At 31.6% G+C, this 26,073-nt stretch overlaps 1 protein-coding gene across 7 annotated transcripts in view; it reads right to left on the bottom strand.

The window, feature by feature from the left end:
• The window catches only part of LOC149537245 (serine/threonine-protein kinase BSK1-like), a 380,772-nt gene that overhangs the window by 128,910 nt on the left and 225,789 nt on the right, over window positions 1-26,073 (bottom strand). For 2 of the 7 annotated variants that reach the window (XM_089807498.1, XM_089807497.1), the window contains exon 2: window positions 2,888-2,971. Coding sequence is in view for 3 of the 7 variants with exons in the window: in XM_089807500.1 (XP_089663626.1) it covers window positions 1,679-1,816 (138 nt within the window). In the remaining 4 variants the exon portion in view is untranslated. The other 5 variants (XM_089807500.1, XM_089807493.1, XM_089807499.1 and 2 more) reach the window with 5 other exon arrangements.

The raw sequence follows: 26,073 nt of genomic DNA, 5'->3' as shown, positions 1-26,073 counted from the left end.
CACTCAACTATGCTCTTTTGCCTATGGTAGGTTTCTAACTTATAAATACTACAGTTCAAAAAATTAAACTTGAACGCTTCTAAATTGCCTCAATGGACATTTACATGTGATAAGTTGGGATACCCAAAGTCTCTAGAAACCAATTAGGAAAGTAAGTAGAAGAGTTCTCGGTCTTTTTCAGCCATTGTTGTCACATGACAAAACTAACACCTATATTTCAAAACCAACCCAATTATTCAAAATCGCCTACTTTCAATATTCATAAAATTGCTACTTCTTAGACAAAGCAAGCCTAGTGTTTATGAAACTCTTGCATGTCTATATCTGGCAACTCACAGAGGCCACAAATATTCAATCTCTCTCCAGCTTTCCAACTTTTGATACCTAAGAACTGCTTCATGGCTCTTACTTCTCCAAAGAAATCAACTGATTGATTTTACTGATAAAAAATGCAAGGTTGACTGTCATAATTGGCTCCAATTGAAGCCCATTATTCCGCGTATGTTGGAAAGCACCTACTTATATCCCACTTCCATGTTCACAACTCTCTACATCTTTCTGAATTCAGACCCATTTATGTATGTGTTTTGCGACTAGTACCATTTGAAATATACATGCTGTTTGCTTTTCAATACAAATTGGGATTTGTTATGCAGATAAATTATGCAATTCAAGTTTTTTTCACAAGCTTCCCTTTTTTCATGAAATTCTGATTGGATGTATGACATGGCAATTGATAGAAAGTTTCAAATGTCTTTACTTTAAGTCATACTAAAGATGAACGTATGTCCAAAGAAGTTTTGTCACATCCTGCCAGATATAGCTCAAATTTAGACATTTTGAACAAGCTAGATTTGTCTGATTCAGTCCAGACTTCTCAGATCCTAAAAAAAATTACAGGACTTCCAAATTTTCTTAGCCTCCAGAATGTATCAAAAAAATTCTAACATAGTCACCAAGTTCCAAACTGTAAATGGTAGGGTTCCTCCTGAACCTGAATCGTGATGGAACAAATTGCATCCACATTGTATGGTTAGAGTTTCACTGTTCAGTGTATTAATATTATGAACCAAATTTCACTTTATGTTACTAAAAATAAAGAATCGGGAACAAATATAATAAGATCATCTCTTTGTATACAGATAACTGTTTTGTATTCACTCCTTATGTGCAACCTCATGCAATGCGACCCCATGTTTCAAATATACCTAACACCATATCAAAAATTGAAACAGCAGTATATTTACGTACATGTTTTTTCTGCATTGAGGAAAAGAATATCAACACATAAAATTGATTTATAAAACTATATAGAGCGATGACTATGAAATAGAGTCGATGTAAGGGATTGCTAAGAGGGCGTACAGAGTTAGAGTAAGGAAGACCTTACTGTGTGGGGGAGTGTTGACGTACGATGGGACCCGTACAATACAGCCATGTAGAGTGTACGATGGACTAAGTTTGTACGAGGTGAGGGGATGTTTTGGCATATAGTAGGAATGGATTTTCGTACAGAGCATACAAATACAAGATGACTATTTTTTAAAAATCCACATATCATCTATTTAAATATACTGATTAGTTCACAAAGATCAAGTGTTCTATGAGAACAAAACTAAATAGGAGTAGTAAAATTGAAATTATTTCACAACAAATCCCTCAGCATTGTGTACAGCACCTGAGCATTATGACTTGCACGAGAAATGGTGCATCTGAAGAAATGTACGACGGCTTCCATGATGCAATTGACGTGTCGGAAGGTCATCATCTTCTTGAGTCCCCTGACTATCTTACTTAAGTCTTGTTGATATTGCATAAGATAAAGATCCTATGTCACTATCAGAAGGGCTACATCACTTAACTCGAATAAGAAAATGGAAGCACAAAGATGTCACCCAAATCCACACAAGGGTGGAAGGTAACGCGAATACTATTAGCACTAAGATGACATTTCCCATGCTTAGAAAAACTCCTCCTCCTGTGCTACGAACAAGAATCCGCTCATATGATAATAATTCTTTTTTTAAATAATTCTCACGCTATAAGCTATATTTAGCCTCCGCTCCTGAAAACGAGTCAGAATTACCTCTCTGCTGTAAGTAAATCCTTACACATGCCCCTGTCCAGTCGCAACATGCAGAAATCTGCTCCACACACAATGTTGATACTTCCCAAACTAATTGTCACCGAACAGCTAAACAGGGGCTCGATCCCGAGAGCTCCGCGCGACCGAAATTTTTTCCCTCCGCTAAACCCTAGAACCTTTCCCCTTGCAGAAATCTGCTCCAGGCGAGGTTTATTTTCCGGGAAGTCGCCGAAATAGCGGAGTCGCTGCTAAATTTAGCCCTCGAAACCCCGCCTCGTCCGCAATTAGAAACATCAAAAAATAGCCTCGTCCGCAATTAGAAACATCAAAAAATAGCCTTTCTCTGAGGCAAATCAACGTTCATTGGTTCTTTAGCGGCAAATTAGCCGACTGGGTTGAGGAACAGTGGCGGAATCTTTGCTATAATCATGTAATTTAATGATGATTCCTTTGCTATAATCCATTGCATGGAATCTTCTGGTGAGGTGTGGCACGCGTTTGAGGTGTAGTTATGTTGTATTTTTGAATGATTTTGTGAAGATACTTGTTATGAGTAATGACAACACAGATATGTCAAAACAGAGAGAGACTTGTTTATACTTCCATGTTTGCCCGAAACATTTACTAATTCTTTTGAATTAAAATCTGAATTGGAATGGTTTTTTAAGTGTCTGTTTATGACTAATTCTTTTGAATTAAAATCTGATTTCGAATGGTTTTTTCAGTGTCTATTTATTTGCATGAGACGTATCACTGATATGCAAGAATCGGTTGGAAAGAATAGGAGTGTAGATATAATACTTTGCAGGTGTTCTTGACATAGAGTTCTGATTTTTATTTATGTTATTTGCTGCACCAATTACAGAAAATGCGACACCAAATCGCTTCTCAACTATGCATTATCGGGTGCATTCGTTGTGCCCATGTATTTAGATTATTTGACTGTTTCAGCATTAAATTTTATTGTTGATTAATTAAATTAAAAAAACATACTTTTTGTTTTCTTTTTACATTAAATGGTTAGTAATAAGTATGGAAAACTAAAATAGTTATTACGAGAAATTCATTCTTCCTTTCTTATTGATTAAACATATTTAGTTTCTTTTATATTTATTTATTCTTTAATTCTTCATTTTTTTGAATTCAATTGTGGTTAAATTAATAATAATAATAATAATTTAATTAGACTAATAATTTTCAATGTTCCATCTTATTTTTTACTTTGTAAGATGATCTTATAAATTTTCATCTAAAAATTTAAAATTTAGTTTTAAAAAAATTATATTATTTTATATTAAGCATAATTTTATTTTATTTTAATTTAATTTATTAAAGAATTTAACTATATTTTGCTCCACTTCTGTAATAATATTTACTTTCCAATATTTATTAATATAAAAAATATTGTTTGTATAATATATCAACTACTTTTAAAGTACATATTATTTAAATATTTCAATATTGATAAATTAAACAATTATTTTTGCTTTTTTATTTACTTGTTCTTCAAATTAATAAATTTTCTATGTATTTTTCAAGCTTCTTATCCCTAATTCACAAATGGAGATGGAAGTTTATTATTTTTCCTCCTATTAAAATGGAGATGATAAATATTGAAAATAGATATAGAAGTGGACATATGCTTATTTTAATACTTAATGAATTGAAATGTACAAAAAAAAATATTAAATATAAGATTTTAAATATAGAAATTTTCACCATCAAATTATAGGTCCCAAACTACTATCCAAATTGATTTGAGGCTATGTGAAGCTATACCCACATCTATGCTGCTACATCTATAGAAAATGGTAATATTTGACATTCTAATATTATATTATTCTTGTTTCATTCTATAGATTGACATTTGTTGTATTTAAAAAGGTTTTCACACACAATAACAAAAAAGAACAAGGCAATTTCAAGTATGTCAAGTAACATTTTCAACACTTTTATAATTGAAATTAGTTCTCAATTTTACACCATTTAATCATATGCACTTCCTCTTATCAATTTGCATCATTTTCCTTTTACTCACGCCAGCCATGCATCTGACTCAAACTATGTTTGTATTTACATACAAAAGAATGTATTTAGACAATTGTACAACTCAAACCAACTCTTGAATTAGGATGTTGTGCATTAAATAGAACATTAAAGTTGTACAATTTTTGAACATCCAAAGAGGTTACTCGCGTGTAAATGACTAAATTATATATAACAACTAAATTGTAATCTAGAAATCCTCCTTTTAATATTACATCTCTTTTATTTTGATTTTAAGACAAAAAGACCTATTGGTGTACCCCTTGCACCTCTTTGGTGCAAGTGCTAGTATAATAAAGTTTAACTGTCTATGTCAATGGATGATATTATGGAATCCCACGGCATTAGCCGCCCCTTCAAATCTTTCGTTAATTGTTGTGCCTTCGACGACTGGACTGCTTTGTTAACACCACACCGACATTGTCATACGGATTCGTGGTATCTTTTCTTCTCTTTGAAGTCATATCTGTGCCATCATATGAACTTTTTTATAGGATTAATGAAGTTATGAAGCTTTGACAAATGATAATACAAGTCTTTATATATGAGAAGTGTTTTTTTTCATTTAAGGAATCTCTTCTTCTTTTCTTCAACTATTTTGAAACTTTTTTTATAGACATAACCTTCAAATCAAATCTTAATTTGATAAAACATTGGGTGGGAAATTAAATAGAAAGTTTCTTTATTAATCTTGAGTCAATTTTCAACTATTTGGAAACTTCCTTTAAAAACATATCTTTTGGAATAAATCTTGATTTTATTTTATTTTTGTTAAGAGAGGGGTAAACGCTTTGACCTGGAGCTATGAACCAGTGAGGCCACAAACGGGGGACCTCATCCCCATTGGATTTGAACCTTGATGGCAAGGATAACAACTTAACAACTTAACCATCACAACATGCCACTATTGGCTAAAAGGGTTTGTGGTAAACCTAGTGTGACTCGAACCGGAGTTGATGCGTAGCACCGGGATCATTAGCCTAACACTACGCCTCACGACTCGCCTTCACACCAACTCGGCTACTCACTCACCCTTAAATAAATCTTGATTTAATGAAACATTGAGCGTAAAATTAAATAGAAAGTTTCTTTATTGATCTTGAGTTAATGAAATTGAAATTGGAAAATTGTGATTAGAAAATTTCAATAAAATGTTTAGATATTGATGCATTTAGGTTCTATTATTGTAAAAAGAAATACTTTTAATTTTAATAGATACCATAAGATAACTTTATTGAAATAAGTTAAATGAAAGTTTTAGTTAATAAATTATATTAAAATTTAGCATGACTTTTTGTAAAGAAATATAATAATACAATAAAAAAATTCAACGTTTTGGATCACAATTAAATCTAGAACCAAAAAACATTTATCAAATTCAAGTCACAAGTTATCTATACATAGAAATCTCGTATATTTAAATTTAAAAAGTGTCACATAATGAGTGTAATTGTTGTTATAATTAATTATATTTATATTAATGGAAAGGAAATAGGGGCCTCTGTACTAGAACACCTATGTGCCATGCAAGTGAGGTTGATGACAACTCAGTTGAATGCTAATATAATTTACTTTTATATTATTCTTAATAATTGTGTTAAAATATTTTATATTTCAAATTTTATTTTATTTTAATTATTTTTTAAGAAAATCAATTAAAGACATTTTTATTTTAAATTAAAATTTAGTTAAAAATCAAATATTTCAATAAAATATAATAATAAATTTATTTTTGTTCATTAATTCATAAATTATTAAAAATTTGGAGATTGCAAAGTTTCCAAATGTCATAAGTGTATTTTAAAATTCTAAAAAGTTCTAAAATAGTAACACACAAATAATAGTTCTTATTATTTTTTAAAGATTAATAATTTAAAAAATCTTAAATTTATTTTTTTCCAAAAGCTTCACTTAATTATTTTTAAAGATACTAAATTACAAATAATAAAATTTTAAATAATTTATTTCAAATTAAATTTATTTGTATTATTTTTTTGAGTTCTAAAAAATATATTTAACAAATTACAAATTATAAACTTTAATCACTTCTATACATGAATAAATTTAAAATATATGTACTTATATTTTTATTTTTATTACTTGGTCCAGTAATTTTAAAAATATAAGTAATAGTTTTCTTAAAATTTATGAACTTAATTATTTCACAATAGACAGGGACTCCTCCTCTAAAAATTTAGTAAGTGAAGTAATATTTTTTAAAAATTATATGACTGAATTAATATTTAGATATATTTTCTATTTATAATTACTTATTTCAAATGCTTTATATTTATTTCAAATTAAACAATATAATAGTTATTTTTTCAAAATATATTAAAAATGTAATTTTTACATGTTATATTTAATTTTTAAACAATATTTTTTTAATATTTGAATTTGTTTTCTTCTCGACGCCAAAATCTTTTTCTCCATGCAAACAAAACAACATTTCTTCTAATTTTCTACCCTCCCTAACAACATCATATCTTCTATTTGTAATTTTCATCTTAGTTATTGATATGAAGTAAAGTCCTAAAATATTATATAGTAAATATTAAATATTTTAAATTTCTTAGTCTTAAAAATTTTGAATGTTTATATCTTTATTTTATTTTAAAACTATTTTTTATTTACTTTATTTTCTATATTAATTTTTCTTGATGGAATAAAATTAATAACAGAAAAATACCAAATATCAATTCTTATTATTATTTATGTGACATATATAATAATTTGTAAAAACATTATTTATCTTTAGTTTAATGAAAATGATCAAACATTACATCATATGAGTATAGTTTTTTCATTAAATGTTATTTAAAATAAAACTTAAAATAAAAATAAAAATTATACTATTAATTATTTCTATATTTGAAGTTATGCTAGGGAAACACAAATTCATAATTATTGAAACATATCTTACATTTTACATCAATGTCAAACTATCCTATTCTTTTGATACAGTCGTCCTTAATACAAACAATGTAAATTAGATTAATCCTCCTATAATGCATAGAATATGATAGTTTTACATATACAATCTTCTCAACTTACTTATTCATATGTTACATGTGCTATTTTTGTGCAATTTGAAAATCTGCTAATTTCGAAATACAAATAGAAAACTTCCACCGTTCTAGTTTTTTTTAACCCTCAACTTCCTCCTTTTCTATAAAATTGCAACAACTTTTGAAATCAATGTTACAGTTCGATGGATTAAACTAAAAAATAGATTTGGCGGTATGTATAACCCTTCATTCTCCCACATAAGGCAGGGACTAAAGCTCGATTAGAGCTCTTGTTTAATTGATGTATAACTTTTAAGTAAATTTAATATACTTTATTCGATGTTTTGCTTACAGTGACTATATCAAAATACGTCTTTAAAAAATTCAAATTATGCCTAGCATCATAGTACTTTTTAAAGATAAAAGTGACACGTAGTGTATTTAAAGGTTTCATTAATTATTATATAAATATTTGTACATAATAATAATATGATTTGTAGTGCTTGTTGATGTGTTGTAGTGCTTATTGATGTGAGATCTTGAATATCTAAAAAAATAAAATTATGAGGTCAATAAAAAATCACTCCAAACAAAAGAGAGGTGAAATAAAAATGATTTCATTGTCAAGCATCTTTATTTTTTATTGGTATAGTAATAGGTTGAGAGGTTGTATGTTTTGTTAGTTGTAATCTTTTGTTAATCTTCTTATTTTTGGTTGGTTGGTTGAGATACCTTTGTTGAATCTTATTTCTAAATTTCTACTCTACCTCTTTCATAAAAATAAAAAAAATTCCATATTTTTCTCTTTTATAACAAAATTGTCTGGGCTCCTTCAAAACTAAGATAATTTCAATATGAAATATTAAAAATATTATAGTACTAGTAGTCACATGCTTTTGTACATGCAACGAGTGCGCCGATAGGAGATGAGATTTAAGAAAAAAATGTAGAATGAACATTAAATAATGTAAATATAAGTTTTTTAAAAATGAAAATACAAAAATAAAAAAGTTGAAGATTAAAACATAGATATAAAATTTATAATATTTAGGAAATTTGAATATTGCTTAAGAAACATATTCAATAATTTCAAGATTTTACAATTAAATTCAATTTATCAAATATGGAAAAAATCATCATTTAAAAAAAATATTCAAAAAAACTATTACATGGTAATAGTTATATTAGTTTTAGTTTCTCTATGCACAAGTTTTGGTTAATCAAATTTACAAAAAATATAATAATAACATGGTCAATTTTTGTGTACTTTGTAAAGATTATTTTCATCAAAAGAATATATATGAGTAAAATTTTATATACATCTTAGTAAAGGTTATTTACAACTATCAATGAAATAATAAGAGTATAATGAGTTTTTACACTATTCTATTTATTCATTTTAAATTATGCTTAGAGAACTTATTAGTTATATAAAAAAAATTTTCCATTTTTCACAATAATTATTTTCTGATTTTCTGAATTAGATTAAATTAAATTTATTTTAAAAATTACAAATTGTATTCAATACTTACAAATACAATTTATAACAATAGGGCAAGTACATGCCACTATGTGACACTTGTTATTTAACATATTATGTAAGAGAAGGTGTAAACCTAAAAGTTATATATAATCCTTACTTAATTGTTGTAATTTTTGGAGAAATGTTGGATAATAAGACTCGTTTTTAATATTTTAAGAGAAAATAGAAAGTTTATAACATGAAATATCTACTCAAAGTTTTTATTTATTCAAATACTTCTATTAAATAAATAAAATCATATTTAAAATTAGCATTATATATTACACAAACTATCTTGTTACCCTAAAATTAAACTTGTATGTCATTTACAATATATACAATTTTGTTTTTTTAATTAAAGCTTTAATTAAATAAATTATTAAAATAAATTTTAAAACTAAAATTATATCATAATTAATTCCTAAACAATTAAGACAAGTACACGCCACTGCATCGCAATTGTTAATCCATGTGAACTTATTTCCTCAATTCTCATTGGTTCATTTAACTCCTCCCATTTGGTGAGTGAGAGAGTTTAGAAAATTGGTTTCGTTGCTTTAATTGCTTTATTTTATCAACTATGCCCCTTGAATGGGTTGGAATAAGGATTAAATATTTAAGTAGACTATACAATTAATTAAAATCAATTCGAGAATTACTTGATCCTTTTGATTTATTTTAATTTGTTTTAGTTTTGATAATCAATTTATTTAATTTTTTCTCACAATGATTGATTTAGTTTTGTTTGATTGCCTAGATTTATGCTTGATAGTTTTAGGGTGTCTAAAAAGTGCCAAAAGAGATTTTCTAAAAATGATGTTAGATAGAACTTTGTGCTATTGGAACATAATAAAAACACTTCCTCCATAAGTCATCCCAACAAAAGCCATACCAACATTATTCCTATGTATTTGAACAAAGCTAAATTTCTTCATAAATTTTTTCCTAAGGATTTGTATTTAAGGAGGAATGGTGAGGATAGCTAGGCATAAAATTGTATCAATCAAAGGACTAAGAGAATATTGTATTCCATGGTATGATTAAAAAAAAATGTTATTGATGTTATCTAAAGGCTTTTTTTTCTTTTTTTAAAACTTTATAATTAGGTTATATTATCTATAAAATTTGGTTGGGTTGTTTAGTGAATAGTTTTTATTAATCATAAAATAAATTTGAAATTTTCTTCAAAAACTATTGAATACAAATGATAGTCAATGTTTAAGAACTTAAATATATTTTGTAGTATCAAAGATAAAACCTAGTGTAATTTAAATAAATACACATATGTATTTAAGTTAATTAAATTATTAAATGAACCTTGTTCAATCTATTTAAACACATGACTCAACCATCACCTAACATTACTCCAACTAACTAACACGTGCTTCCAACCCAACCTATCTCACTTGCCCAATAATTAAATTGTAATCCTCATCTAATATTTTTCTTAATCATTTGCACATTCCAAAACAAAGCAAAAAGTATCCCAAAGTCAATCATGTTCATGTCAACCTTAAATGTGCATATAAGAGCTCACATGAGTGTCTTGCATGTTCATCTCATCTAAGGTATATTTTATTCCTTCTTCCCACTTCTTCAAAAACTCTTCAAATTCCCCAACTTTGCTATTTGTGGTACGAAACATAAAATGTTTTTTATGGTAAATCTACTACAACCCCTAAGTCTTTGCAAACTCTCTCATGGTCACACTTGTCACCATTTTACAAGTTTAAAGAAGTACTCTATGTGATCTCTTTTGAGTTCATCTTGACCCTCCACCTGTATCCATCTATTAAAATTTGAGCATTCCTTATGCACACATTAAGAAGCATTAGACAAACCTACTCATCAAAGGAGCTCTCTTTGAGTGTCTATGAATATTCACATATTCTTTTTATTTTATTTACTCTTAGTTATATTAACACAATGTTGTATTAATCATTACATCTGAATCTTTTAAGTGATTATTGTATTAAATTCTAACTATTGATTTTTCTTGCTCACATTATGGAATGTCAAATGGGACCCACTTCACATGTAAAAAAAATCATTTTTTAAAATTATTGGTAATTTTTTATATTTTCTCACTTGTTACTCCACGAATCATGGAATTGAAATCTTGTAAGATATTAAAAAAATCATTTTTGTGTAGATTGTGTTCTAAGATCATGCAATAATGCTATAATTTCTTGCAAATTTTTTAATATTTGTTTGGGGGGATGTAATCCCGCGAGAAAACCTTTTTGTTGTTCTCTAGAAGGAGTTGTGTGAATGCCTAAAGAAGTCACGAGATCACACAATTACAATATGTTTACATTTACTTGAATGTTATCATTTTTAGAGTTTTTTCTTTTTATATTGCCCTAGGCAATATACTATTTTATTTTTTTGTTCGGTAATAATTTTTTATATTATTGTTTAATATCATTTTTATAATATTAGATCTAGGCTTTTAAATTATATCCTTTCCCTTACAAATACATGTTTCATCTCAAAAAATCACCTTTCTAGACATTCTTAAACTTATATCTTTCCCCCTAAGTCCTAGACATTTATATAAAAAACCCATTACATGTTGGCATTTCTTGACTGGGCATCAACAAAAAAAACATAAAAAATAAATAGATTGTCCTCCACCTATCCTATTGTTCTCTTTCCCAATCTTCCATCTTCATCTCCATTACTTCACCTTCACCCCTACTCGGCCTCTTTCCAACCTTGTGCCTTTCTATATCTTCCTCCTCGACCCTCCAAAAACTTCCACAAAATTGTTTATTATATTTCACTGCATTGAGCTTGCAACATTTCTATAGTTTTATCTATCCTTCCTTGAGATTTCTTTTAGCAATTTTGTGCTTTGAAGCCCATATTAATCCAGAAAAAAATGGCCCATTTTGCTTTCCTCTTCCTTCTTCCCTCCTCCACCCTAATTGGGAACTTGACACTGACCACCATCCTAATCCTTCTTCCTCCCGCACTTCTCCTCTTCCATGGGTGTGCAATGAAAAAGCCCATAACCTTTCTTCCACTCCTCTCTAGAAAAACTCCAATTTCTTCCACTAGCTTAGCCCAAGCCACCTTTATCTTGGCTTTATAACCATCCTTGTCCACTCCTATTGGACACCATAGAAAACCCACCCGTCCAAGTTTCCTACCCTCTTCATAGTTCTCATAATATTTTCTATAATCAAAACCTTTCCCTGGCCATGTCCACTCTAATAGGGACTCAATTCCCACAATTAAATCATCTGAAAATAGATTTTTCATAACCCATTCCACTTCTTCCACCAGGCATACTATATCCAGCCCCCATGCCATTATTATCACCACTATATCTGCATTTATCTTCTAATGATGGGAGGAGTTTTGAAATAGCTAACCCACCATCTCCTTAACAACTTCTATCATAGCTGGCATTGGGCATTTGAGCAGCAATTTCAACCTCTTGTCATGTACTGGTCTGAAAAATGCCTTCTATTGTCTGCTTGTTTTAAAGGTAAATGTTGCTTCCATTCTACCTTTCAATTCAGTCACTATCACTTCTATAAATTTGTTGTTTTAATTATTAGAAAAAAATTTCCACCTTTACTATATATAATGCCTTCAGATAGTTTCCACATTAACGGAAACATCACTTCAACCTTCCTCAAAGATCATGCCTTACCTGTTATCACATCTTGTCATGATTAACCCATTTATTACCAATTTTCCAAATCTGCCCATCCAACTTTTCTGATAGTCCTTTATGACATCAATTATCTTTTCACCATCTCTTTTTTATAAAACACTCAACTAATCTCAAAAAGAACACCAACTAATAAATGCATGAAACCTCTTCGTCAATTCCTTCCCAATGGCTACAATTTTCAAAAACTAACCATCCATCCTCCCTTAAGCCCACTACCCATTTTGAGAGAGCATTTGCATCTCTGTTTGCTTCTCTAGAGACATGGTAAATTTGAAATTCCTCAAAATTATTTAACTCTTCAACAATAGATACTAACAAAAATTTTAAGTGTCATGTGGAGATTGAGTTATTGCTAACAACTTGCACAACCACCATCGAATCACCTTCTAAAATAATTTTATTTCATCCATATTTTTTTGCACATTTTAATGCTAGCAATGCTTCCTAGAAATTTGCTTCATTATTTGTTTCATCCTGTAACCTTAATGCTCCAAAGGCCACGTCTCCCCTGAATAATCCTTTATAATGCATCATGCTCCTAATTTTCTAGGGTTTCCTTTAGATGCCCCATCAAAATTTTACTTTTTAACCAACCTTCTTCAGGAGCTTCCCATTTTGCATCTTCCCTTTTATTGGTTTTAGAATTAGATTTTCCATTTGTCCCTTCCTTTCCTAATTTGATCTTTGGCCACATTTTTTGAATAGCTCTATCATAATTCATTAACACACATTTTGACATATTTTTCCTAAAGATTGCAACATTAACCATTTCTTCAATAGACTGATCAATCATTTATAAAAGTTGATCAATTATCTCTGATAATTCCTAAAAAATCCTTCTATTCCTTTCCTTCTAGATCTCCCATATAACAATTGAGGGATTCACTCTCCATATGCATTCAAATAAGTTTCTCCTTCCTACTCTTGGCCATAGAGAAGGCCTTAAGATAGGGGCTCCAAGGTCAAAACCAACCCAATTTCTCTTGAAGACAAGACACCCCCATCATTGTGCTATAGTCTCACAATTTAACAACAAGTGATTAGCACTCTCCTCTTCCTTTCGACACATAACACATTTTGTAGAGCCTTGGAAACAAAATTTTCTTCTCCTATCCCTTGTTAAGATTTTTCCTTGTATTGCTAGCCATGAGAAAGTTCCCACCTTTGGAAGTATTTCTTTACTCTAACACAAATCCCCCACTTCAAAACATTCTTCCTCCTTATTGTCTAAAATTTCATATCCAAACTTGACTAAAAACTTACCCAAAGCTATTGCACACCAACTAATCCTATCATCTCTATTAATTATGTAGACCTTTCTTCTATGAAAGATCTCCCTTAGGGATTATTGTTTTCCTTTAGATAGACCTTCCACTCTCCAATCTTTCCACATCCATTTTATCTCAAATACTCCCTCAACTTCCATCATATAGTTTCTAACATTCCTACCCCACAAGTCACACAATATCTATTTCATTTCTCTATCTCCTATTTCCTCATCTAAAGATTTGTTTCCATTCCATGAGTCCTCCCAAAACTTTTCCCTATTACCATTACCAATTACCCATGAAATATGGTTTGTTATGACATGCCTGCATGAAAGAATAAAATTCCATATTGTTGAACCTCTAATTGGATTTTGAATAGTTAAAATCCTTATATTCTCATGAGAGTCTAAATATTCAGCTTTGAGAATCCTATTCCACATTTGCTCTTCACCATTTTCCATTTGCCATACCAACTTTTCCCCTAAACCAATGTTCATTGTGTTCTCGTCTCTAATTCTTACACCTCCAAACTTCTTCGGTCTACAGAAATTTTCCCCTTTAAGTAATGACCATTTTTTCTCTTCCCCCACCCCACTCCAAAAGAATTTTCTCATCTCCCTTTCCACTAAGTTAATCACCTTCTTCAAGATTTTTAACCACATCACTAAGAAAATAGGCACCACTAAGATCACTACTTTTGGCATCATAATCCTTCCTGCAGAAGTCAACCACTCACCTTTTCATCCTTCCATCTTCCTCAAACATTTTTCTGCCAATCCTTTCCATACTTCACTTCTATTTTTCCCTTAGAATAAAGGAATTCACATAAACCTACTTGGAAGATTTTCCTGCTTTATAATTAGAATTCTCCCAATGGCTCTTCTCGTATAAAGAGGGGTGTTAAAAAAGAAAATTTTAGACTTTTCTCAATTTCTCTTTTGTCCTAGCACTTTTCCATAGATTTCCAATCTTTTTCATCAATCTAGATTCTTGCTCTAAAGCTTCACCAATTAGAAAAGTGTCATCTACAAACTGCAAATGCGAAATTGGGTCAACTCCCCTTGCCACCTTTACCCCTTTTCGTATACCTCTAACCTTTTTTTCTTTAATTAGCCTCCCTAACACTTGAACCAAGATTATAAATAAGAAAGAAGATAAAGGGTCCCCTTGCCTAATCCCTTTTTCTAATTCAAAAAAGCCTTGGGGACTGCCATTAACCAACACAGAGAACCTTACAAAGGTTAAAAAACCTTTTACCTAGCTAATCCAATCCTCATTAAAACCAAATTTCTTCATAACTTTGAACAAAAAATCTCTATTTACCTCATCATAAGATCATTTAATACCCAATTTTACCATCACTTTGCTAAGCTTTTTTGTTCTAATTGAGTGGATCATTTCATGGGGAATAATCACCCCTTCAAACATGGATCTTCTTGGAGCGACTCCACTTTATTCCTTAGATATTACATCATTCAACACCACTTTAAGCCTATTGGTAACTACCTTTGAAATGATTTTATACACAATGTTACATAAAGAAATTGGTCTAAAATCATCAAAAGATTTGCATTGATCCCTTTTTGGAACTAACACAATCAAAGTATTATTCAAATATTTTAGAACAAACCCCCTCTTCTGGATTCCTCCACCATCCCCTAAATTTCCTCTTCTACACACTCCCAAATGAGTTTAAAAAAACTACTTGTCAAGCCATCTGGCCCTAGGCTCTTATCTTTACCTAAATCCCATAAAGCATTTTCACCTCTACTTTTGAGACTTCAGCATCTAACATTGCATTTTGCTTGTTTGTAATACACCCCTAAATGTGATCCAAAACATCTTCATCTGAAGCCTACACCCCATCCTCCCATCTTCCTCTATCTTTGAAAAAATCTACTGCCACTTTCTTTATCAATTTTGGAACACTTATCACCTCACCCTCCCCATTCTTAATAGAATTTTTTTTATTATGAGCTCTTCTTATTTTAACTGAATTATGGAAGAACTTTGTGTTTCTATCCCCTTCTTTCAACCACACTTCTCTTGATTTTTGTCTCCAGAGTACTTCTTCTCTTAACAGGATTTCATCATACTCTTTTTTTAGCCTCTTTTCTTCTAGGAAATCTTCCTCGTTCATCCTCTCATAAATTATTTTTTCATTCAAAGCTTTAAGTGCTTCTTCCAGTACCCCTTTTCTTTTAAATATGTTTTGGAAAGATTCTCTATTCCACACTTTTAGCTTTCCTCTTATATGTTGAAGCTTTAAAAAAAAATTAAAAGCCTTGTTTCCTTCCACTTAGGTGCCTCCATCCACCATTTTTCCACCATCTCCTTAAATCAATCTACCCTCATCCACAACTTCAAATTTGAAAGGGCATCAATTAGGAGTATATTCTTCCTAAATTCTTAGACTTATAAGGAAGTGATCTAAACCATGAATAGGTAGAATTTCAGCTTCAACAAACCAAACAACTCTTGTCCAATCCCCCCCTAAAAGGAGCCTATCCAAATTATTAGTAATATTCACAAACCCTTGCCTCCTATTGTTCCTTGTAAAATCCCCCTGTTTAAAGGGAATATTCATTAGGCCATTTTTCATAACAAAGATCAAGAAGTCCTCCTATGTAGTTGACCTCCAACCTTTACCTCCTTTTTTTCCTTATGGGTAGAGGATATCATTGAAATTACCCCCTAAAATAGTGATTTCATCTTGTAATATTTTGAGAACATCTATTAGTGTCTTCCATAGTTCTCTCTTCTCTTTGCTCTGAAATGGGCCATAAACATTAAGAGCATTAAATTCATACCCTAATTATTTTGAAGAAACTTTGATCCACTGTCAATTCTTGCCCATCTGCATTACAAATCTAGTCATTATCTCATGATTCCATAAAACACACATTTCCCCTAAGGCTTCCTCTATAGCCACCCACACACTTTTCCATCTATTAAAATTTCTTCTCATCCCCTCCAAATCATCCATCTTTATCTTTGTTTCTTGCATTAACACCACATCTGGTTTTGCTTGATCAAGGCCTCTCTTGATCAAGTGTGTTTGGTTAGGGGCATTACAAACCCTAACATTCCATGAGAGGATCTTCATCCCTTCTAGGAGGGGTTACTTCACCTTCCCATTTTCAATTTACTTTGACCTCTTGCACTTCATACAATTTGGATTGATGCATTAATTATTCTTCTTCCCCTTTCTTGGCTATCCCCAATAAATGCATTATGTTTTTTACTTTATGTTTTCTCTATAGTTCATTTTCTTTAAGGATAATATTTTTCTCCATCCCAAAGAAATATTCTTCTCCATCAAAATCTCTTTCCTCATCATCCTCATTCAAAATTTCCTCCAAGATTGACTCTCCTAATCTTCCTTTCAGGTTTTTTATTGGAGAGATTTTAATATCCTTAAAACACTCTCTAATCCCCCCTCCATTTCTCCTTCCAACCCTATCATATACCCTTAGTTTTCTTCCCACTCCTTTGGTGATTCTTCTAGCCTTTCTAATAATAGTACCACCTAACACCTTGCCTCCTGAGACTTTTGAGGTCATTCTACAGCCTTACAACCCTTTTTTTAACTTCCTTCAAAAGTTCTATAATCAACCCCATCCTCACTAACTGGCCTTTGCCCCTATTCCATCCTTATATTGACATTCTCACTCACCAACCTCCTTTGCTGATCTTCACCAGCATATTTTCCACTTTGTGTTGTTTCCTTTGGGCCTTCGCAACTTTCATCATCTACCACTATTTTCTGAACCACTTCTAGATTCTTGCATACCCCAAACTCTTTTTCCTAACAATTTTTTGCTCTTGTTTTCAACATCATAACATTCTCCACCTCTACATTATCCCTTTTCCTTAAAATTTCATTCTCATCCTTCTCGACTTCTTTTATCCTGGCCATCTCTATAACCTTTTGGAGTAGCCTTTCCCCTTCTCTACTCTTATGACATCCTTCTTGTTTATAACTTTCTAAGTCATGTTTCTCACAAAGGCAAATCTCACATACCTTCAACCCTTCATCCAAAGACACTGGTTGTCTCCATACTACCCCTTCCTTACAGATGTCAATTAGTTCAGGGATTGGATGACAATCATCCACATTATACATATTCTTGGGAACATTTTCAAAGTTTCTCTGTCCACCATTTCCATCGCCTTAATGAATGTTCCTAGCTTGTTTCCAATCTCTTCATAACATTGTTCCTGCCAATATTCCTAGGGAAAATTTCTCAATCCTACCCATAGAGAAAGTTCCTTTATTATCTCTTTTGTTGGATCAAAATTGGGGGTCCATTTCTTCATATAAAACCCATGTCTGTCCATAAAATAAGGACCACTATTCAAGATCCAATCCCTATCTTGTGCTATATCCATTGTAACCATAAAAAAACTATTTTATAATGTTTTAAAGTCTTTCATAGCACCCCATTTCTCATCACACTAGGTTTTAATCTTACCTATTTTTGGCTTTAGACTTCCCCACTTTACAAATAATGCAATTTTCTCTAGAAATTCACTCTTCTCCTTTATCAAACCACTTTCTAGCACCAACTTGTCAACTGTGCATTGAGTCAACTATTGATCCTATATCATTTGCTTCTCATGGTTTTCCACTAACTGTGGTTTTATCATTTTTTTTGCTATATTTTCAAAAACCATGTAATGCCCTGCCAAGGGATTCAAAAGAATTAACCTAAAGTTCTAACTAAGTTTGCCAAACATTTTTTTTTAAAACAAGAAAGGTAAAACATACACATCAAACACATAGTAGCAGAAGCAATAACATACAATCAACTATAAGCAAATATAATAGGTTACATTCCTTAAGGATCCCAAAATGTTGAATTACATTTAAATTTAATTAATACTAAGTCTAACCACTACCACATCCATATGAAAGAATAAGAAAAATTCAAAAGTCTATATAATAATATACATTTGTTAATAATGCCTCTTGACAAATGAAATTTGAAATGCTCAATGATCCATTGTACATGTCACAAGGTATGAAAGGCTAAAGAATATCATATGTAGAAACAAAAATACATCATCCTCCTCAAATCCATGATACAAAGTACAATAAAAATAAATGAAACCATTCACCATAATGATAAATACAAGGAATGAAAGTAAATGTAGACAAGGAAGCTCTAGCCACGGTGACTACGGATGGATCTCGATGGTAAGAGTAAAAAGCACTACCACCCAACCGCGTGAAACCTAAATGACCCACTCCCACCGCGCTGAGGAGATAGTCTCAAGTCCCAAACACGATATCAAACCAAATATCAAAAATACTCTCTAAGTCTAGGAAATCCTAAAAGTATTCTAACTCAAAGGTTCCAAACAGATCGACATCTAATTCCTAGAGGCACATAAGACATGTAAGGAACCTACTGTGTGAGTAGGCAAGTGCATCGCACAAATTATGTTGGAGTTGGCAGTCTCTTAGGACTCCAAGGTTACTAGTGATCCCTATGCGGCCACTAGTATCCTCTCGGACTGACAAGGCATACTATGGAATGCAAGGTCACAACCAAGTGTTCTCTCTACTCCCATCCTAGTTTGTACTAGCACTTGAGGCATGGGCGAGAACATACAAAGACTCTTATTAGGTTCATTTTTCTCTCATTTAGTGTAATGTTTTCACTTATTAAACAACTTACAATGAGTTACCCTGGGAACCACTTAGGGCCCTGACTCCCATTGCAAGCCACTTCTTGACACTACATATAGATTACCTACCCTAGGCTCATGAAATCACAAATCAAAGAATCATAGTAAAATCACCTCATTCCTATACAAGTGATTGGAAAGCATCATAAAGATAATCATAATAATCACATCAGTTCTCTGCGAGCAATTGGAAAGCATCCCAAGATAAATCACAATACCCATCAGTTCTCAATGAGCAATTAGAAAGTATCTCAATAATACTGATCAATGACTCAAAATGGTTAAGTCAAACATGTCACAACATGACATCATCAAGATCAAAGCAAACACTTGAGTCCTATCAAGGCAATTGGAAAGTAGCCTAAGTATAACTGATCGAGGACTCAAAAATGGTTAAGTCAAGTATCTCATATATATACACCTTAGCTTCACACAAGAAGACCGGAAAGCAATAACAATAATAAATACAATCCATCATAGAGCATACTAAACACATTACTATGGTTGAGTTTAAAAAGATCAAGAACAAAATATCAGCATGACATCACAAATACATAACCCCCGAGCGTCTAGTAACAACGTACGATTGGTCAAGCTAAGTTAAACCCTTGAACCCAAAACATAGACAGTACATAAAAATCATAATAGTCTCACAGCTCAGTTTGATTGATAATATATTGTTGAGTTAATGTGAGGTTTCCATTTCCTGTTGAACGTATGTTTTAAATAGATAAAATCCATAGCTACCCTTACAAATTATCTTGTTCTTTAATTTAAATAATGGTACAATTAACTTATAGTTAACCCATATATTTGTTTGGAATAAAAATTAAAAAAATTTCCCATAATTTTTTGAAATCAATTTTCTTAAAATACCTTATGGGTAAATGTTTGATTATTTAAAATATTAAGATTATAACTAATAATCTTTCAATGAAATAATTTTGATTTTATTAAAAATCATTATCATTATAAAATGAATTCATTTCCATTAAATACTCTCCTTTAATTCAATCTCAATTAAATTCCATTTATTTAAATTGATTAATAATTCATTACATTACTTCAATTATTAACTAATCTTAATTAAACTTAATTTAATTTAATTTATTAATTAATATATAAAACTAATTATACTATCATTCATTAATAATTTATTGAACTTAATAATTATTAATAAATAATAAACTCATTAATAAATTTACTAATTAATAATAATGATTAAAATTATTAATAATTAATTTAGAAACTTTTACTAAAATTTATTATTTAAAATCGAAATTTCTAATAAACAAAGTTTATGAAATATTTTATACATATTAAAAATAATTAAAATAAAAAAGGAAGTGGGCGTGTTTTATTTGAAACATCGCCCTTTTAAAGGAAAGGTTGTGGCCTTTAAAGCCTACGATAGCTCTGTCATAGCAGACTACTGCCGCAATGGCTAAGGCCATCATCGGCTAGTAAGGTAAGGGGGTGGGGTGGGGTAAAACCCCCCCTCTCCAAATATATTTTTACAACATTGAAATATTCATAGTTCATCACAAAGAAATTTGGATTTACAATCCACAGTCACGAAGAAGATAGAATTATTTAAATAACGTAATTAACTATGCAATTCAAAACATAAGAATCTACCTGAATTCTGATGCTAAAATCACAATGCCCAGAAGATTTGTGAGAGAATTCGCTTCTATCCAAGAACTTTTCTCTAAATTTTTTTTCCAAAATTCCCCTTCCTAAATTTGCTTCCAAAATTCTCATCCTTGAAAAATGAACCCCAATTGGTGATAAGGAGTTCTCTCTTTAAATTGGGGCACTAATTGTGCATTCACCCGAGAGGACTCCGTGCTCACCAAACTTTAACTCTTAATAACTTTTCTTAATCTTTTCCTTACCTTTTCCACGCATGTTTATTGAATTATTAAATAACTTTATTTAATTTTTACTTGACTTCTATTTTAATTGATTTATTACATTTTAATCTCATGCACACTTTATGCAATAAAAATATCTTTATTAAATTCATTAGTTTTATCTTTTAATTAATTTCTTATATTTTAATCTCATGCACATATCATGGGAACTTAAGACTTTTAATAGTTTAATATCTTTTTCACTTTTTAATTTATTTTTGAAACTTAATTGATAAAATATTTATTAACTTGAATAATAATATTATTTAGCATTTATTTAAAAATGAACTCTAAATATATTATTATTAAATTAAATAAATATTATCACATTCTAAATTTATACTTATAACTTTTATCTTCAAATTTAATTTTTTTATTTAATTAATTTTTTAATTAATTAAATATTAAAATACCAAAATTATTTTTCATTAAATTAAATTATTTAATTAGATTTAATTAATAGAAAAATCACCAAAGACTCATAAAACAAAATATGAAAACCAATCATAGAAGAACACATACAAAATCAAACTAAAAGGTTATAATCACACATTAATGTCATTCGATGCATTCAGAGGGTAGACATTTTAGATACTTGTCCTAATTATCTAGGACAAATGGCTTAAAGGTTTAGGATTTGGACTTAAGAATTTATCTCCCCTCTCTTACCATTGAGATAATGTGATAGGGTACGCTCATCTTGGCAATTCAGGGAAGTCAATACCCGATACCTGCAACCTGCATAAAATCTATGCATGTATAGACACAATATTCTAAGCTAAATAGGCAATGGCAGGAAGTGGTACATCGTGTAGATCCCGACTAGCAGGTGACTATAACTCCCTTCCTTAACCACATTAGAAATGCCATACATAAAGAAAAAAAAACACCCACACCATACACATGCAGTATGGGGTAAGTATCCATAAGAAAACACATATGATAATCCATCTAACTAAACACCATCAATAACTAAAAAACACTGTAATAAGCATCATGCATACATGAAGTATAGAGTACTAAGTAATCTCATCATATATCCACTGAATCTGAAACAATATATGATAATCCCAAAATAATGCTACTAATCATCAAGCATAAAACTGGCCTAAAAGAGTTCGAAAATGATAATAAAAATGCGAACTAAGATTAGGCACTACATCCACCCCCCTAGACTTAGGCTTACTCTTGGAAGCCTACAAGAATGGTAAAGCTAAGGACTCACTGTACGGGTCCTATTGGACCCTTTCCCCTATAGGAGGATATTGTTAGAGTTAATAATTAATTTACTAATTATTTATTCTATTTACTTAAGCTTACTTAGGTAAATGCATTTATTTATTAATTATAGTCTAGGAGTTAGTTATAAGTTGTTGACAATATGGGAGTTTGTTCTCTCCTAAATCATACTTATCCTCTCACATTGTTTGAGACTTTCCACCTTAAGTGGATGTATGCTTAGTTGTCACACTTATCTCCTAGCATCTTCTAGCTTGTTCTAAAAAATTTCTAGAGCTCTTTATATTCGGCCTCCCTCTTTGTATTTCCATATCATATCACATATCTTGTTGTGCATATTGTAAATATATTTTCTCTTTTGTTTGCATATTTGCTCTCATGTACATTTAAGGTTTTTCCCTTGCTCCATGCTCTTCCTGTTCTTGGCTTCTCTTTGACAAGTTCTCGCATGCAGGTGATCTTGGAAATCTTCGGAGTTGGCTTTCATCAACTCCAACATGGTATTAGAGCCTTCCTGCTGCTGCTTCGTTGAAGAATTTTGAAGTCATGATTTGAAGTCACAAACCCTAGTTTGTTTGTGCATTTTTTCTTCAAATTTGAGGATCAACGAATTTTTGAAGCACATTGGGGCCAAACGGACATTTCGATCTGAAAGGCCGTTTGTAGTTAGGATTCATATAAAGCTTGTCAATTTTGGAGACAGAGCTCCGAGAGGCAAAAAAAATTTTGTTGCAGTCCATTTCTGTACGGATCGTATGGATTTCTGAGTGAAAAAAATAAAAACAGTGCCGTCAGGTGGTCACCCAATGGTTGCCGCTGTGCCACAATGGCCCCGCCTACAACAGTCACCCCGTCGCAGAGGCCACTGCGGCTGGGTGTCACCCCTAGTCTCCTACACCTCCGCCAGGTAGAACAGCTAGTTTATCGCCGCCTTGCTCTGTGTAGACTCAGTGCCATCAAGGATGCACAGTCAGCACTTGACAGCGAGTCTACACGTGACATGTGACATGTGGCAAGGCTACCACGTGGCTCTTTGCCACGTGGCCCCTGCCACATCATCTGTCTTGCCACGTGGTGTCTACGTGGCACTGCCACATGGCTTCTTTTTTGCAATGATGGCTCACAGCCTATGAATTTTAATGTAGCAGTTTGCTGACATCAGAATGATGTCATCAAACCTTGCTTGCACCTCTCCTTCAGGGTCATTTTGGACCTACCTTCAATTTTTGGGCCATAACTTGAGCATACGGAGGTATTTTTCCAATCCGAAAGAAGCGCTGAAAAGCTGATTTTGAGACAGAGACTTTGGTGTAGGTATTTTTAAGTTTTGATGCATTTTTATGGCCTATTTTTTAGTTGAAATCTAAAGTCCAATTTTTGACTCCAACATGCATATCTTTTGCGTCCCATGCCCTTTTTTGAAAACTTTATATTTTTGGAAAGCTAGTTCTATGTACTTTTTAGAAATGTGGTCATTTTCTTGATTTTTTGGCCTATGCTCTTTCTATCATAGTTTTGGCTTTTTTTTCTATATGGTGGATATCTTGAGTGTTTTAGGCCCGAGGATCATTTTTCTAGCATGGATTCTCTTATTTTTGGTTGTACTATGTTTTGTTGCAACTTGTTTTCAATTTTGATCATTGTAGCTATCATTTTGAAGCAATTTTATGTATTGCATTGAGATAAAGTACGACTCTTGCATTCCAGGGGTCATGAATATTATTTTGAGTTAGTTGTACGTGCACTATTTTTATAAAGCACCATGGGAGGGATAGTTTTCTGCTATTTTAAGCATTCTCCCTTTGTCAAGTGAGTGTCCCTTCCATGACATTAGCCCATGCAGAGTCAGTTTGATCGTGTCTTCATAGGTGTTTGTGCCTTTTCCCTCTCTCGTCGTTCTTGGTTCGTTTGCAGGAGACTTTGGCCCACCTTCTCAGTTGCCTATCAACACACCCCATCTACATTAAGGGGGTTATGCTATTGTTCTAATGCATCCATGGTTCGATGGTTCGATAGTGTGAACTATGTATTCAGTGGTTGATCCTATGTACAAGGCGATTTGATGTATTAATTATTTATTCTATTACTTAAGCTTACTTAGGTAAATGCATTTATTTAATATCTTGTATTTAATGCATGTAGTGGTTAGTTGTTGACAACACGAGAGTTTGTTCCCTTCTAGCATGTTCCACCTTTTGTAGATGTGTGTTTGGTTGTCAACCTTATCTTCTACCACCTTCTAGCTTGTTCTACAAGCTTCCTTGAGGTCTTAATAAGCGACCTCTCTCTCATTGTATTTTCATAACATCACATATCACATTTCATTGTAAATACATTTTCATTGTGTTTGCATATTTGCTCTTCATTTAGGGTTTTTCCCTTGCTCCATGCTCTTCCTCTTCTTGGCTTCTCTTTGACAGGTTCTCATATGCAGGTGATCTTGGGTATCTTCGGAGTTGGCTTTCATCAACTCCAACATGCTTTGTTGATAGATTTGTGGCTTCTTCATGCTTCTTCATGATCACTCCTTGTTCCTATTTTAGGAGACATTTCCCTAGTTGGAGGCTTCTTTTGCTCTTCACTAGGTTCTTACCTCTTTTTGGGGGAGGGTTTTTCCCATGTGGTTTTCTCTCTTTCCCCATTTATAGAGGTTGCATCTTTTGCATTGTTCATGGGTACCTAACATGGCCTTGTTGCCCGGACCCATTCCTGCATTTCTTTGTTTTGTGAGCTTAAGGCATTTCTCTAAGTTGCACTTAAGGGGGGGTGTTAGAATAAATAATTAATTTACTAATTATTTATTCTATTTACTTAAGCTTACTTAGGTAAATGCATTTATTTATTAATTGTAGTCTAGGAGTTAGTTATAAGTTGTTGACAATACGGGAGTTTGTTCTCTCCTAAGTCATACTTATCCTCTCACATTGTTCGAGGAATTTCCACCTTAAGTGGATGTATGCTTAGTTGTCACACTTATCTCCTAGATTGTTCTAGAAGGTTCTTGGAGCTCTTTGTATTCGAGCTCCTTCTTTGTATTTTCATATCATATCACATATCTTGTTGTGCATATTGTAAATACATTTTCTCTTGTGTTTGCATATTCGCTCTCATGTCCGTTTAGATTTTTTCCCCTGCTCCATGCTCTTCCTCTTCTTGGCTTCTCTTTGACAGGTTCTCGCATGTAGGTGATCTTGGACATCTTTGGAGTTGACTTTCATCAACTCCAATAGATATGACTCTATTGAGAACACTATAATAATACCCGAAATAACAAGGCACTATATTAACCATAAAACATACTACTTTTAGTCAGTTAGAGCAATATGATTATGGTTTAATAGTAAATCGAAAACCATATTGATTCAACATTCATTCTTTTAACAAATACTGAAATAGACCTCCTAAACACTCTAAACAAAAATAGCATAATGCTTGCAAAGAAAATCAAAGGCATACTATCTTAAAGTAGAGATAAAAGATACATGTTTTGAAAACAATTTAAATTCAATTTTCAGTTTGCCTATTCTTAGGTTTAAGTATAATTTTAGTTTTGAAGTCTAAGTGTTGAAGTATGAAAAATATACAACTAAAAGTTTAAGTTCAAGT

The sequence above is a fragment of the Cupressus sempervirens genome, chromosome 10 (assembly GCF_028749045.1).
Source record: "Cupressus sempervirens isolate cs-2001-9-10 chromosome 10, ASM2874904v1, whole genome shotgun sequence".
NCBI classification, from domain to species: domain Eukaryota; kingdom Viridiplantae; phylum Streptophyta; class Pinopsida; order Cupressales; family Cupressaceae; genus Cupressus; species Cupressus sempervirens.
This window is presented reverse-complemented; position numbering and strand designations above follow the sequence as displayed.